General features: G+C 42.2%; 1 protein-coding gene across 8 annotated transcripts in view; it reads right to left on the reverse strand.

Annotated features, from left to right (window-relative positions):
- Nucleotides 1-12,788, reverse strand: part of CCDC93 (coiled-coil domain containing 93) — a 98,539-nt gene that overhangs the window by 28,252 nt on the left and 57,499 nt on the right. For all 8 annotated transcript variants that reach the window (XR_010149653.1, XM_024354636.2, XM_054678745.2 and 5 more), the window contains 6 exons: nucleotides 8,550-8,612; nucleotides 5,483-5,556; nucleotides 4,269-4,350; nucleotides 2,967-3,038; nucleotides 1,686-1,739; nucleotides 184-246 (listed from right to left, as the gene is read on the reverse strand). Coding sequence is in view for 7 of the 8 variants with exons in the window: in XM_024354636.2 (XP_024210404.2) it covers nucleotides 184-246; nucleotides 1,686-1,739; nucleotides 2,967-3,038; nucleotides 4,269-4,350; nucleotides 5,483-5,556; nucleotides 8,550-8,612 (408 nt within the window). In the remaining variant the exon portion in view is untranslated. The remainder of the gene's footprint in view (nucleotides 1-183; nucleotides 247-1,685; nucleotides 1,740-2,966; nucleotides 3,039-4,268; nucleotides 4,351-5,482; nucleotides 5,557-8,549; nucleotides 8,613-12,788) is intronic.

Below are 12,788 nucleotides of genomic sequence, written 5' to 3' on the forward strand. Positions count from 1 at the left end.
GAGATGTTAATACCAACATCTTAAATCACTGAGTTACACTCCAGATAGAAAGAAGACTGGTGAACAGCAGCCTCATTACTTATTTTCTCTAGTTCTTAGATATTGAGACTTTCTAGTTATGTCATAGGACATTTATACCTAGTTAGAAGCATTTATGCATATTTTTGTCCTTCTTTTACTCACCTGTAGTAAACGTATCTTGTAAAGTTTCTCTTTCTCCATATTATACCGTCTGTCTAGGTCTTCCTAAAAATTGGAAAAGGCTGTAATTATCTGGGAATAGAAAACTTTCACTCTTTAATGGAGTCTTTGAAAGTTGAATATGTTTTTATCATATCTCCCCCATCCTAAGGCCTTAAATTTCTCTTCTTAAATGCCCAAGTTTACTGTCTGGGTCCTGTCTCATATGAGACCCTTGATACCCTCTCATATCATGTTATAACAACTCTTCCTTCTGGGACCCACGGCAAATCCAGTATTCTTAAGTGAAGTAACCTCCAAATATATATGCCCTTCCCCTGCAAAAACCTATGATGATGCAGAGACAAATCATTAGTTAAAGAATGTGCCGTACTATGCCTGTGTTTGGAGATGATGCTAGTTTTCTATGTTTCTACTTAGAGCTGTGTTATCCAATGTGATAGCCACTAGCCACAGCAGACAGTGCAGAACAGAACATTTCTATCACTGCAAAAAGTTCTTTTGGACAGCATTGATATAGAAAATAGAAACTAGTCCCTCATTGAACCCAGCAATGAGACATGGCTGGATGAGACATGGTAAGAGACATGGCTGGATGGTGTGTCGCCTCAGAGAAAGTTACAAAAGGGGTCAAAGGAGTGCCTCCTTCCTCAGCATAGGGAATATAAACACACACCCCTACCCAACGCACCCAAGGGGCTCAGCTGCAGGCAAAATCCAACAGACTTCACTGGAAGAGTGCTGAAGCCCATTCTCCTGGGAGATTATGAGGGTACAAAGGGAAGAGGAACCCTTAAAGAAGGCAGATGCTTACAGTTTTCCTGCTTTTCCTTTCCTCCACTTCCTTTCCTATCTCTTTCTTCTGGAGGGTTTTGGAATGCGGAGAGCACTGGTTTAACTCAGAAGAGGGTGGCAAACTACAGCCTGTGAGCTAAATCCTACAACCTTTGGGCCAAATATGCCTTGTGGCCCATTTTTGTAAATAAAGTTTTATTGGAACACAGCCATGTCCATTCATTTACAGATCAACTATGGTCACTACAGCAGAGCTGGCTCACAAAGCCAAAAAGAGTTACTATGTGCACCTTTATAGAAACAGTTTGCTGAGTCTGGTATATAGTACAACAGAGAGAGGTTTTCCCCTCTGTACCACCCCATCCCTCAGAGCCCGAGTGGTGACCAGCATATGCGGCCAACGCAGGCCTCTCCCCTTCCCAGCTGAGATGCCAGCATGAAAACAACATGCTTGTACACAGAACTGGAAGAAAACCCATCAGAAAGGTGACCTTCAGGGCCATTCCTGGTGAGACCCTGCCTCCATCTGAGGCCTAGCTGTATCAAACAGGACAATGCCCTGGAAAGCCTAGATGTGGAGTTGGCCATAGAGCACATTAAAGTAGGCGTGAGAAGCCATCACAGGAGAGTGGAAAGCTGGCCGCCTGCCCTCAGGAGACAATGCCAGTCCTGAGCAGGCAGGTACTTACGTCATGAGTCATCGCAGAGGTCAAGGTACCAGGCGGCTCTCCACTGGAGAGGGTCTGAAACAATGAAAACATAATAAACACCTCTCCTGAGCATTTGGGAATAAGACAGAAGCCAAGGATCTAGATGTAGGAAGGGGCCAGGCAGGGGCATAAGGGTGCAGCTGAGAAATGTGTTGATGTCCCCCGAGCATGTCTGAAGAGAGCAGAAAGGGAACTGCCCTTAGATGAGCAGCAGATTTTAAATTGTTCTTAGGTGTCTGTCAGTTACACACTAACACGGTAAACTGTACAGCTCTTTTTGAATGTAAGAATCTCGCTAACAAGATGTGCTGAAAAGAGAAATGAGATCTTAAGAGTCTAATTTGTGCAGAGGCTCAAACTCAAACTGATGATTTGAGCTTTAAAAGTTTAAAGTTTTAGAAACAACAGGAGAGGTGGACTGTGCGACGATGAGCCTGGGATACCACTGCCTCCTAGGCTCTCCTATTCACCCATGCCAGTCCCCTCACAGATGTGAAGAGTTGTATGGCTTGGGTGAAATAATGCAACCACTCAGGAGAGTGATAACGGCCCTGCAAGATCTTCGTCTCCCCGCTGGGCATGGCAGTGTCCTGTACAGCCATGGGCACTGTCCAGTGCAGAGTTCTGGGCCAGGCAGCAGGGCATGCGGTCTGGCGCTGGGTGGCTGGACACTCTTGTCCTCCCTAAGCCTCAAGTTCCCTGTTTCTTACAATTTAAGGTTCAATGAAAATTCATGCTAGCTCCTTGGAAGATCAAGTCCTCTGTTCAGAGAACCAGCTGTCCAGGTGTGTTCCCTAAACCCAGACTGCTCCTGCAAGCCTAGGGTTCTTCTGTTAAGTCCAACACTGCTCTCTCCTTCTTCATGTTTGTTGCTGCCTTTTGGGAGTGGGGCATTATCCCTAAGCAGGAAAGGAGAAAGGTGAAATGAGTAAACTGGCAGAAAATTTAAATAACGGGTGAGCAGGAAATAGAGCTCAGACTTTTCCCAGAAACATCTCCCTAAACAGAGGGAGGCCAGAATTGTGTCATCTGGTAATTCGTGTCTGGGTTGCTGCCTTCCACACCCTCTGCTGCCTTCTACTGCCAGAGGAAAGAGAGAAGAGATGGATGCAAATCTAAGAAGGTCACAGAAGGAAAACAGTTGAGGAATGTCTATTTACAGGATAAGTTAGCAACAGCGGTCTGCTCTTTGGTCCTCTAGAACTATCTTTTTCCCGTAATAGCACCTGAGAGTCTCAAGGACTAATTCAGAGCCTTTACCTTTTCATCTCCACGTGGTGCTCTCTCAGCTTTCAGGTTTTCAATTTCTTGCTGTAGTCGTGTCATCTCCTCCTTTAAAAGTGAGATGAACGTTTACAAAATTCAGACAAGCTAGTAATTAGACGCAATTATTCAACTATTTGGTCCACAAGTCTTATTTTCACATTTCATGAGTTTATTCTGGGACGAAAAGCTAATGAGGTAGCTGCCCTGATCTCCAATGATCAGCCTGGGAAAGTTCTTTTCAGGAGGCTACAGGCAGCTATTCCTCCATCAAAAGAGGTCTTTCTTTCTGAAGGGCTGGGGAGGTATACAGTAATCACTGGGCATTGAAATGAACAAGTGATCTAGAGCCTAGTTCCAATTAGTCTTGTCTGTTTCCTCTCTCCAGCAGGCCTCAACCTTATTCAGCTGTCCATCTTCCAGCCTGGAGCTCTGCCTCATCAAGTACCTCCTCCACTTGCTGTCCTCCTTGGCCCTTAAGTAAGATCTAGCTTTTTGGTGGCTCCTGTGCTGAAGTGCCTTTTCCTCCCCTGGAGCTCACACAGAACTTGCCAGGCCTCATTTCCTATCTCACACTAGAGTTGCCAGAACACGCATCACCCCCACGACTAGACTACAGGTTTCCAGAAGATGACAGCCAGGACTTATACATAGGACAAAGACATCCGAAGTTTTCACGACAGCCCTGGTTTTGTATGATGTTACTCTTTTCACAAAGGCCGTCTCTCAACAAAATATATTTTTGCAAAAACTTCATAAGACTTTTCTTTCAAATACCAAAGTTGGGTGACATTGTTTGTTTCGGGGTTTGGCACAAAGTTACTAACCATGGTGCTCTATTCAGCTTATACAACTGACAAATAACTGCTGGATGAATCTGCTTTTTTTTTTTTTTTTTTTTTTTTTGAGATGGAGTCTTGCTCTGTCGCCCAGGCTGGAGTGCAGTGGCGTGATCTTGGCTCACTGCAAGCTCTGCCTCCCAGGTTCACGCCATTCTCCTGCCTCAGCCTCCCAAGTAGCTGGGACTACAGGTGCCCGCCACCACGCCAGGCTAATTTTTTTGTATTTTTAGTAGAGACGGGGTTTCACAGTGTTAGCCAGGATGGTCTCGATCTCCTGACCTCGTGATCCGCCTGCCTTGGCTTCCCAAAGTGCTGGGATTACAGGCATGAGCCACCGCGCCTGGCCGAATCTGCTTTTTAAACTGCACTGGATAGGATGCCACAACAGGACAACGGAGGTAAACCAAGAGATTCAATAAGAGTCCTGGTTTATTTGCTGACACCAAACAACACTTACTCGACAATGTGCTTTAAATTCCTGTTCTTGACTTTTTAGATTTTCATTCATGGCTACAAGTGCTCTCAGGTTCTGTAGGATACTGAAGAGAAAAGACAAAAAAATGACATATGGCAGGCCATTATGATTTTATGAATCACAGCTAAAAGCAGGTCCGCAGCTAAAAAAGGACTCTCCTTTTAATTTCCTTTCTCAGCTCTAAGACTGTCTCACAGATTCTGCACAAATGATAATGACTTCCATTTAACTGACATTATTATTCATTTATAAACCCAAGACCATCAATGCCGGATCCAAGAAAACATTACAGATTCCACAATTAAAATGTCAACTATAGAAACATCAATGAGTTTCCATAGTACCAGGTATATTTAATGATACCAATTATTCAACTGTATTCGGGGCATATACAGTATTGAAAACTATTTTTAAAATCCATTCTGAAAAGGAAACAAGTTGCTTAAGGTCATTAAAAGCACTAATTTGACAATAAAAATATCAACTATCTGACAGTGCTTTGCTCCATTTCATGAAACAAAGGTTTCTAATTATAGAGTCAAGTTACCTGTGGGTACTTTTTGCTAAAAATGTTCATCAAACAAGCACTGCTCATTCTGTGCCTGCAACTTTTTGATTTCATAGTCTCATTCAAATAAGCAGCTCCCGGGAGACTTTACCACCCAAATAGTCTGAAGCTAAAAAGGTCAAATGTTAAGTGCTTTCTCTCCTCTAATGCTCTAATGACAATTAATTCTACATGAAAGAACAAACAACTACAGCAGCTGTGTCTTGACAGAAAAGACTGCACCTTTTCTACCAAGGAGGCACGAGCTGTTTAAAAACTTGTAACAATAGTGAACTCTAGGGAAGAGAATTGGGTGGCTGGGGACAGGAGTGGGAGGAAGATTTTTCACCATACGCCCTTTTCTGTACTATGAAGGTATGACCATTTTGAAAAACAGAAAAACAAAAAACTATGCTGCTTCTGTACACAAGGGGTATTGGGAAAAAGGTGACTAACCCAGGGCAGCCCAGGCACATCTCAGCATGGCAGAGTCACCACTTTCTGGATGAACAGTAAAATGATCTGACCTGCAGGGGCCAGACCAATAGCCGTTGGCTGCTTTGTTCTGTGTTTAAACAAATTAAGCCAACAAGTATCAGCAAAGTCACTTTCATCAAAGCAAAAATAAGCGCATGCTGAAACATCTTACCTTGGATCAGCTTTGGATTCTATCTTCTCGAGGGCTGCTTGCTCTTTGTCCAGTTTCTCACTGTAAGTCTTCAGCTGCAAGAGAGAATGAAGACATGGTTGCTGGAAACTTGGTAGCAGAGGTGAACAACTTCACCTTCTTTTTGTGAGGCAGATGATGACACTTTTTAAAGAAGAAACTTAAACTTGGATTTTAACGTGTAAAGTAGGTAATTACATCATACAACAGAATACTAAGCCAATATTTTAAAAAAGAATAAAGTAGCTCTTTTACAATGATCTCTAGTATCTACTGTTCAGTGAAGAAAATACCGACTGTTTCTCCAAACCTACACCCTTTGTACTTTTTGAATTTTGTACGATGTGAATGTGTTACTTATTCAAAAATTTAAAAAAAAAAAGTTTTAAAAAAGTTCCAAGAGTTCTAGTTGAAAATAGTAGACTAAGCACAACTTGCAGCCACCCCTTCTTGCCCTAAGACCCCCAAACATCCAGACTATTACATTAGAACACAAGAGTTTAACCTCACAGGCCAAAAAAGATGGTTAACAGACAGGAATGGCCTCAGGAGGAAGCTGTGTGGAGTTAGCAGACGTAGGAAGGACTGGTGTGCAGTGTTGGGGATCTGCATTAGGAATAGCCACATAGGCTAGGCAATGAAACCTGACTCTCTTAAACACAACAGCTGGTGCTTAAGTCTCAGAGGCAGGGCGGGGTCCCACATAGTTGGTGATATCCAGCAGAAATGGGGAGTTCCCCGACCCAGAACATCAGTTACTACCGGCTGATCTCAGCAAACAGTAGGTAGATCCCTTCCAGAATAAACACAGGAAGTGGGCTGCATAAAATGGATGGATCCACAGAGGTGGTAACCCGAAATTTTAAAATTAAAGATGAACATATAACCAAGGATCATCAAAGAGCTGAAGATAGACATAACCTTAAAAAAGATGTATCAATTCAACAAGTCAATTCTGATCTTAATAGTTATAGAGCAAGCAAAACTAGATACAATTAATGTACTTAGACATAAAAGAATACTGCATAAAAACAATCAGCCTCACACACACGAAATCAGAGTTGTGACTGCTGAAGTTACAAAGCAGAGGGGCCAGCCAATCTCCTGGCCTTTCTGAAGCAGTCATGCAGCCTCCCCCACAGATGTCAGGCACCACTGCTGTCTGCAACCCTCCATGCCCAGCTCTACTTTTCCCAGATTTACTGGAAAGACACAAGTCCTCTCTGCTTCTCAGTGCCACTAGGTTATCCTGGAAGGGCAGGTTTTGCTGAAGAGGTCAAATCTGGGAAGCCTGGAATGAAAGGGTTCAGAGCGCTCATTCTGCTTACTCCTAACCTTGATAGGTAAGGAGAACCAGGCCCAGAGGTGAAAAACATTAATTACGCACAGGCTGACGAAATCAAGCTTCTTCAGAAGTTGTTCAGTACCAGGTTTTATATAGCTTCCCATTTTTCTAGATGGGAATTAGTCTGATTTTCCTATTAGATAGTAAGCTCCCAGAGAGGGCTCTGATGCCAGGCTGCCTGTATTTGAATCCTGACACCCGGCTGCATGGCCTCTCTGCCTTAGCTTTCCCATCTGCAAAAAGGAATGACGACTGTAGGAATGACATGCCCAGAGCAATGTTGGCTGCTGTTTTCATTTGAGGATAGTCTTATTACTGACTTAAATCACACCCTCCACCTTTCTATAACATGAAAAGGGCTCAACAAATACTTGATTTAGTATTTAGTATAAAAAGCCCCTTTGTAAGTCACTGATAGTTTATATCCTAAGGCATATAAATGTCTTAGAAAGCTGATATCAAGATATTTTGCCTTTAATCTCTTTCAGATTATTATACAAAGACAGATCCACGAATTGGCAAACTTCATGCCAGGGGCTCTGCAGCATTAAAATATCACAGAGGGCTCCCAACCCGCAGAGGTTGCCATCTAATCCGTAAGGAACGCAGTCACAGAGCAATGTAAAGGAAGCTAATCTGTCCAAAGGCAAGGCAGGCGTCTTTATGAACAATGAGAAAAAAATTATTCTAACTGCCATTCATGTGCCTGCCCTTTTGAAATATTCTGACAATAACTGAAGAGGTTAGTCCAGACCAGAATTGAAAAGCTTTGTCAGGTTTACATCAAGGTGGCAAATTAAGTGCTACATATCGCTACAGAGTAAGAATTTTAAATTGGTAAATGTCATGTGAATTCTAGAAAAGTAGGGATACTGGGTTGGTTTCAGAGACGTCTTTGAAGATCCTAGCTTCCAAATCGTCCAGGAAGTACGAGGTAGGGACCTTGCAGCGAGGTCCTTCCATAGTACGGCTATAGTCCAAGCACCAAAATCACAAGGAAGACAGCTTTTCAAGTCTGGATGAGGATAGTTCTCTGTGGAAACCAAGGAACAGAAATATCTACACACTGCTCACGACAGAGGTGGCAGCAGAGGTGTCTGTTTAGCAATCACAAGTGGGAAGTGAGCAGCGACAATGTGATGTGAAGTAGCACACTTGCAACCTGGACTACAGATTGAATCGCAGGGTTCAAATGCACTCCCAGCCCTCCTTCTCCTCCTGCAGCCCTTCCCCCACTCTGCCTAGGAGATAACTGGAAATTCTGAACAATTATATCACTCTGAGGTTCTCTCATCTTTCAAAAGACATCTCACTCTCAAGGAATTCAGGATCTTAGAGTTACTATACAAGCTGCTGTTTGAGGGGCAGGAGCTATTTACTGAGTGACACTGTGAGTTCTTCTCTGTGCCCCACCCAGCCTATCAGGATCACCTTCCCAGGAAGCCTTTCCTGACCCTCGCAGCCCACAGAGACCCCTCCCACCAAGACCACTAAGGGACTAGAACGTGGCAGTGTGGGCAAACTGATGACATGGGTCACGCACTACCATGTAACTGTCCTATGTCCTCAAACTGACTGCAGACTCTGAGAACAGGATCGTGTCTCCCACACACAGACTGATGAAACACGTCATTCCATTAGTGGTTCAGGTCAAAAACAATTCTTGACAAGGGCCCACAGAAGAAGGAGAATCTATCTGCTCACCTCTGTCAGCGTTTTCTTGGCTTCATTATATCTGGCTTGTAGGCTGGTGTGACTTGCTCGCAGCTGTAAATGAAAGATAAAAGATGTATGCTCTCATTTGATCCTTATGACAACACAGATGTGAATTTCACAGATGAGAAAATGAAAGCTCAGAAAGATTTAAACTGAGCAAATGTGAAAATTTTAAAAGGGTTGCCAACAACAAATGAAGAAAAAAAACCTCATATTTAATTAGCACCAAGTACATGTCAGCTGATGTACTAGGAATTTTGCATAAATTATATCACTGAATCTTTATATTCAGTGAAAAAAGACACTTTTCTTATTTTACAGATGAGGAAATAAAGACTCAGAGCAGTCAAGTTATTTGACTAAAGTCCCATAGCTGATAACTGATGAGACCCAGATCCAAATTCAAGTCCCTCTGACTTTTCAGTGGGGCTACAATCAATGCAGTTAACCCACTTGCCTGTTTGCAGAATACAAACAGCATTTCAGCACTTGAGATTCCAGCATAAGACTGGTTGGCAAATGATGACACATAGAAGATAGGATTCAGGACTTCAACACCAAGAGAATGAAAATAAATTACTTTTACTGTTCCAACTTATGTAACTGTAAACTCACATCTTGAAAAAGTCAATTCCCTTTCTCTTGCTAAAACAGTATATCCTTGTGTCTATCAACTTTTAGAAATTCGAAAACATTCCTTTACATGCTCAAAAGGATTGTGTATTTTCACTTTTAAGAAGGATACAAGGCAGAAAACCACCTTCAAACTTGTTATTAACTGGATTCAAGTTAACAATGAGAAATTTTAACCTATATCTCAATGGTTATTTAAAAGTAACATGCCCCATCCTTGGGCCTGTAAGCAGCTTATTAAGAGTTATGTCACCTTCAGAAATCATTACTCCAATCTAGCTACTAGTCTTCATGACTGATAAATAGTTACAATTCCAACAAGGCCTATCAAGAAGCCAACTCAAGCTGAGAGCAATGTGATAAAGGAGAGAGAAGCAGGTGGGTTCTGGTGCCTCCCTTTTCAAAGACAGCCATCTGTGCAATGACAACTTTTATTAACCTGTTTGTGTAACTGGGAGATAAGGGTACTTTGGGAAAAAGTTTAGTTTTCTCTTTAAATCCCAGTGTTTTAACTGTTGATGTTTGCTATGGTCTGAATGTTAGTGTCTGCCCCAAATTTGTATCTTAGAACCTAATACCCAATATGATAGTTTCGGTGGGGTCTTTGGGAAGTGATTAAGTCATGAGGGCTCCAGCCTTGTGAATGAGATGAGTGCCCTTATAAAAGAGGCTCAGTCTGGGCAACAAAGTGAGACTCTGCTGTCTCCAAAAAAAAAAAAAAAAATTAGCCAGGCATGGTGGTGTCCCTGTGGTCCCAACTATGTGGGAGGCTGAGGTGGAAGGATTGCTTCATCCCAGGAGGCTGAGGCTGCAGTGAGTTATGATCATGCCACTGGACTCTAGCATAGATGATGAAGTGAGACCCTGTCTCAAAAAAATGAAAATAAAAGAGGCTTGAGTGGGCTCCCTTGCCTCCTTCCACCATGTGAGGAAGCAGCAACAAGGCATCATCTATGGACATCAGACACCAGATCTGTTGGTGCCTGGATCTTGGACTTCCCAACCTTCAGAACTGTAAGCAACAAATTACCACGTCTAAGGTATTTTGATAGAGCAGCCTAAATGGACTATGACAAGGCTCTAGGAAAGGTCCCCGGGATCTTCCCACCTGCTTCACCCACCTTCTTGTGTAGCCTCTCACCCCTGCACCCACCTACTCATCTGACATTTACCCAAAGCTCTGCTCAAATGAAGTGTATGGGAGAAAGAAAAGAACATGACATTGTAACTGTGGGATTAAAATATGAGAAGAGATGGGGCAGAGCCAGGCCCAAGGAAAGAGAGTTAGCTCCCTCACCAGGGGGTTCAGGAAACCTTCACCAACAAAGACTTACCCCAGATGGATCTTGGCAGGGAAGTAAGAGCTTTCTAAGAAGAAAAGGCTCATCTCTTTTCTTTTCTTTAATTAATTTAACTAACAATTAAATTCTTCATCTGATCATCTTTTCTTAAATAGGAAGTGTCCCAGTAGCTTAGCTTAGTTTTTATCTTGCTGGAGTCCTCCAGGATTCTCTTACCTCTATTTTCTTCTTCATCATTAACCCCTACGCTTACTCTAAAAATTCAGCTGCTGGTTAACACCACCTCTCTGGATTTCTCTTTCTTTCATCACTCTCAGGTTTCCTCTTAGCTACCTACCACCTGTACTCCATTCTATTCCTTTGCATATTCCCTCACTGGACCATGATATGATTTGGCTGAGTCCCCACCCAAATCTCATCTTGAATTGTGGTTCCCATAATCCCCACGTGTTGTGGGAGGGATCAGGTAGAGGTAATTGGATGATGGGGGTGGTTTACCCCATGGTGTTCTCGTGATAGTGAGTTCTCAGGAGAACTGATGGATTTATAGGCATCTGGCATTTCCCCTGCTTGTACTTCTCCTTCCAGTCATCATGTGAAGAAGGACATGTTTGCTTCCCCTTCCGCCATGATTCTAAGTTTCCTGAGGCCTCCCTACCCATGCAGAACTGTGAGTCAATTAAACCTCTTTCCTTTATAAATTACCCAGTCTCAGGTATGTCTTTATCAGCAGGGTGAAAATGGACTAATATTTCCTTATTTGTATAATGAGGATAATAACAGTACCTCCCCTTCGTAAGGATGTTGTGCGAACTGAGTTAATTTTGCAAAGTGCTTAGTAATTAGTAAGCAATAACAAAGCACTTATTAGCCATTACTATTACTGACAGATAGATGTCTGTGATAGAATACGTGAAATAAAAACTCAATTTTGTAACCATACAACTCACTCTCCCCAGGTGAGGGCATACGTGTCTGTAAAAGCCTAAAAAAGGATGCATCTCAGATGCCTTCTGCCTGTATGACCTTGTAAAAGAGGCTGTGGGATTTAAAGAGTTTGGAATCCCTCACATACTACAGGTAGAAGTATAAATTGATAACATAATTGATGAACAACTCAATAGTTTCTAGCAAAATCAAAAACGCATTTTTTGAGAAGTTAGGGAACAAGTTAAATAAATTGTGTTACATATATACTATGTCACACTATCCAGTCACTAAAAAGAATGAGGTAGATTTATTTGCTTAAATTTTGGTTCAACCACTAACAAGCTATGTGACTACAGACAGCCTGCTTAATTTCTGTGTCTCAGTATCCTTATTTGTAAAGTGAGGAAAATAACAGTACCTCCCATTCATAAGGATGCTGTGTGAACTGAATGAGTTAATTTTATAAAGCACATAGTAATTACTAAGCAGTAACAAAGCACTTATTAGCAATTACTATTACTGACAGAGAGACGTCTGTGATACAATAAGTGAAATAAAAACTCAATTTTGTAACCATACAAGTCACTCTCCCCAGGTGAAGGGGCATACATTTTTGCAAAGGCCTAAAAACAGGTTTGCCAGGAAACACAGCAGACACAAATAGTAGCTTGCTCTATTTATTCTTATCTTTATATACTTCTATACTATTTAATTTATATTCAGCTTATCCCTACAATTTAAAAAAAGCACTTGAAACATTTGAAAACTGACAGAAACAAAAGGAAAATGTGTTTAGTATATCTGCACACACACAGAAACATGGAACACAGACTCTGAGCAAGTCTCTCCCTTCCCTACCTCATTTTCCTCATCCAGTTGGCCTAGCTACATGGGCAGGGATTACTGCATGTGCTGGTCATCATCTTTAATTACATTAAACATCGCAATAATGATTGTTGTCTTTTAATGACAGCCTGCTATGTTAAGCAGTATGCTTGAAAAGTAACAGCCTCTGGGTAAAAGTGTTCTGAACCAACTGCAAAACAGACTCAAGAGTCAGGGAGGATTGCCCTGTCAGCTGGACCAAGAATGAGTCAAGACTGCCATTTGTGTTGAGGCTTAGTATTGCTTCTCCCCAGGTTTAGACAGAAGGTAGAAGCAAATGTCCATTCCTGCTGGGATACTCTGGCTCCTGGAGTCCACAATAATCTCAAAACTATCTTCCCTCAGAGATAAAGACACCATAATAAGGCAGCCTCATCCTTGTCTCCTGCTCCTTCTGATTCTGTGATGAGTTCTTTTTGAACCATTCTTATCACCAGCAGGGGTCAGGAGTAGGGATGATACTGTCTGAGTTGACAAC

Source organism: Pan troglodytes, chromosome 13, assembly GCF_028858775.2.
Source record: "Pan troglodytes isolate AG18354 chromosome 13, NHGRI_mPanTro3-v2.0_pri, whole genome shotgun sequence".
Taxonomy (NCBI): Eukaryota; Metazoa; Chordata; class Mammalia; order Primates; family Hominidae; genus Pan; species Pan troglodytes.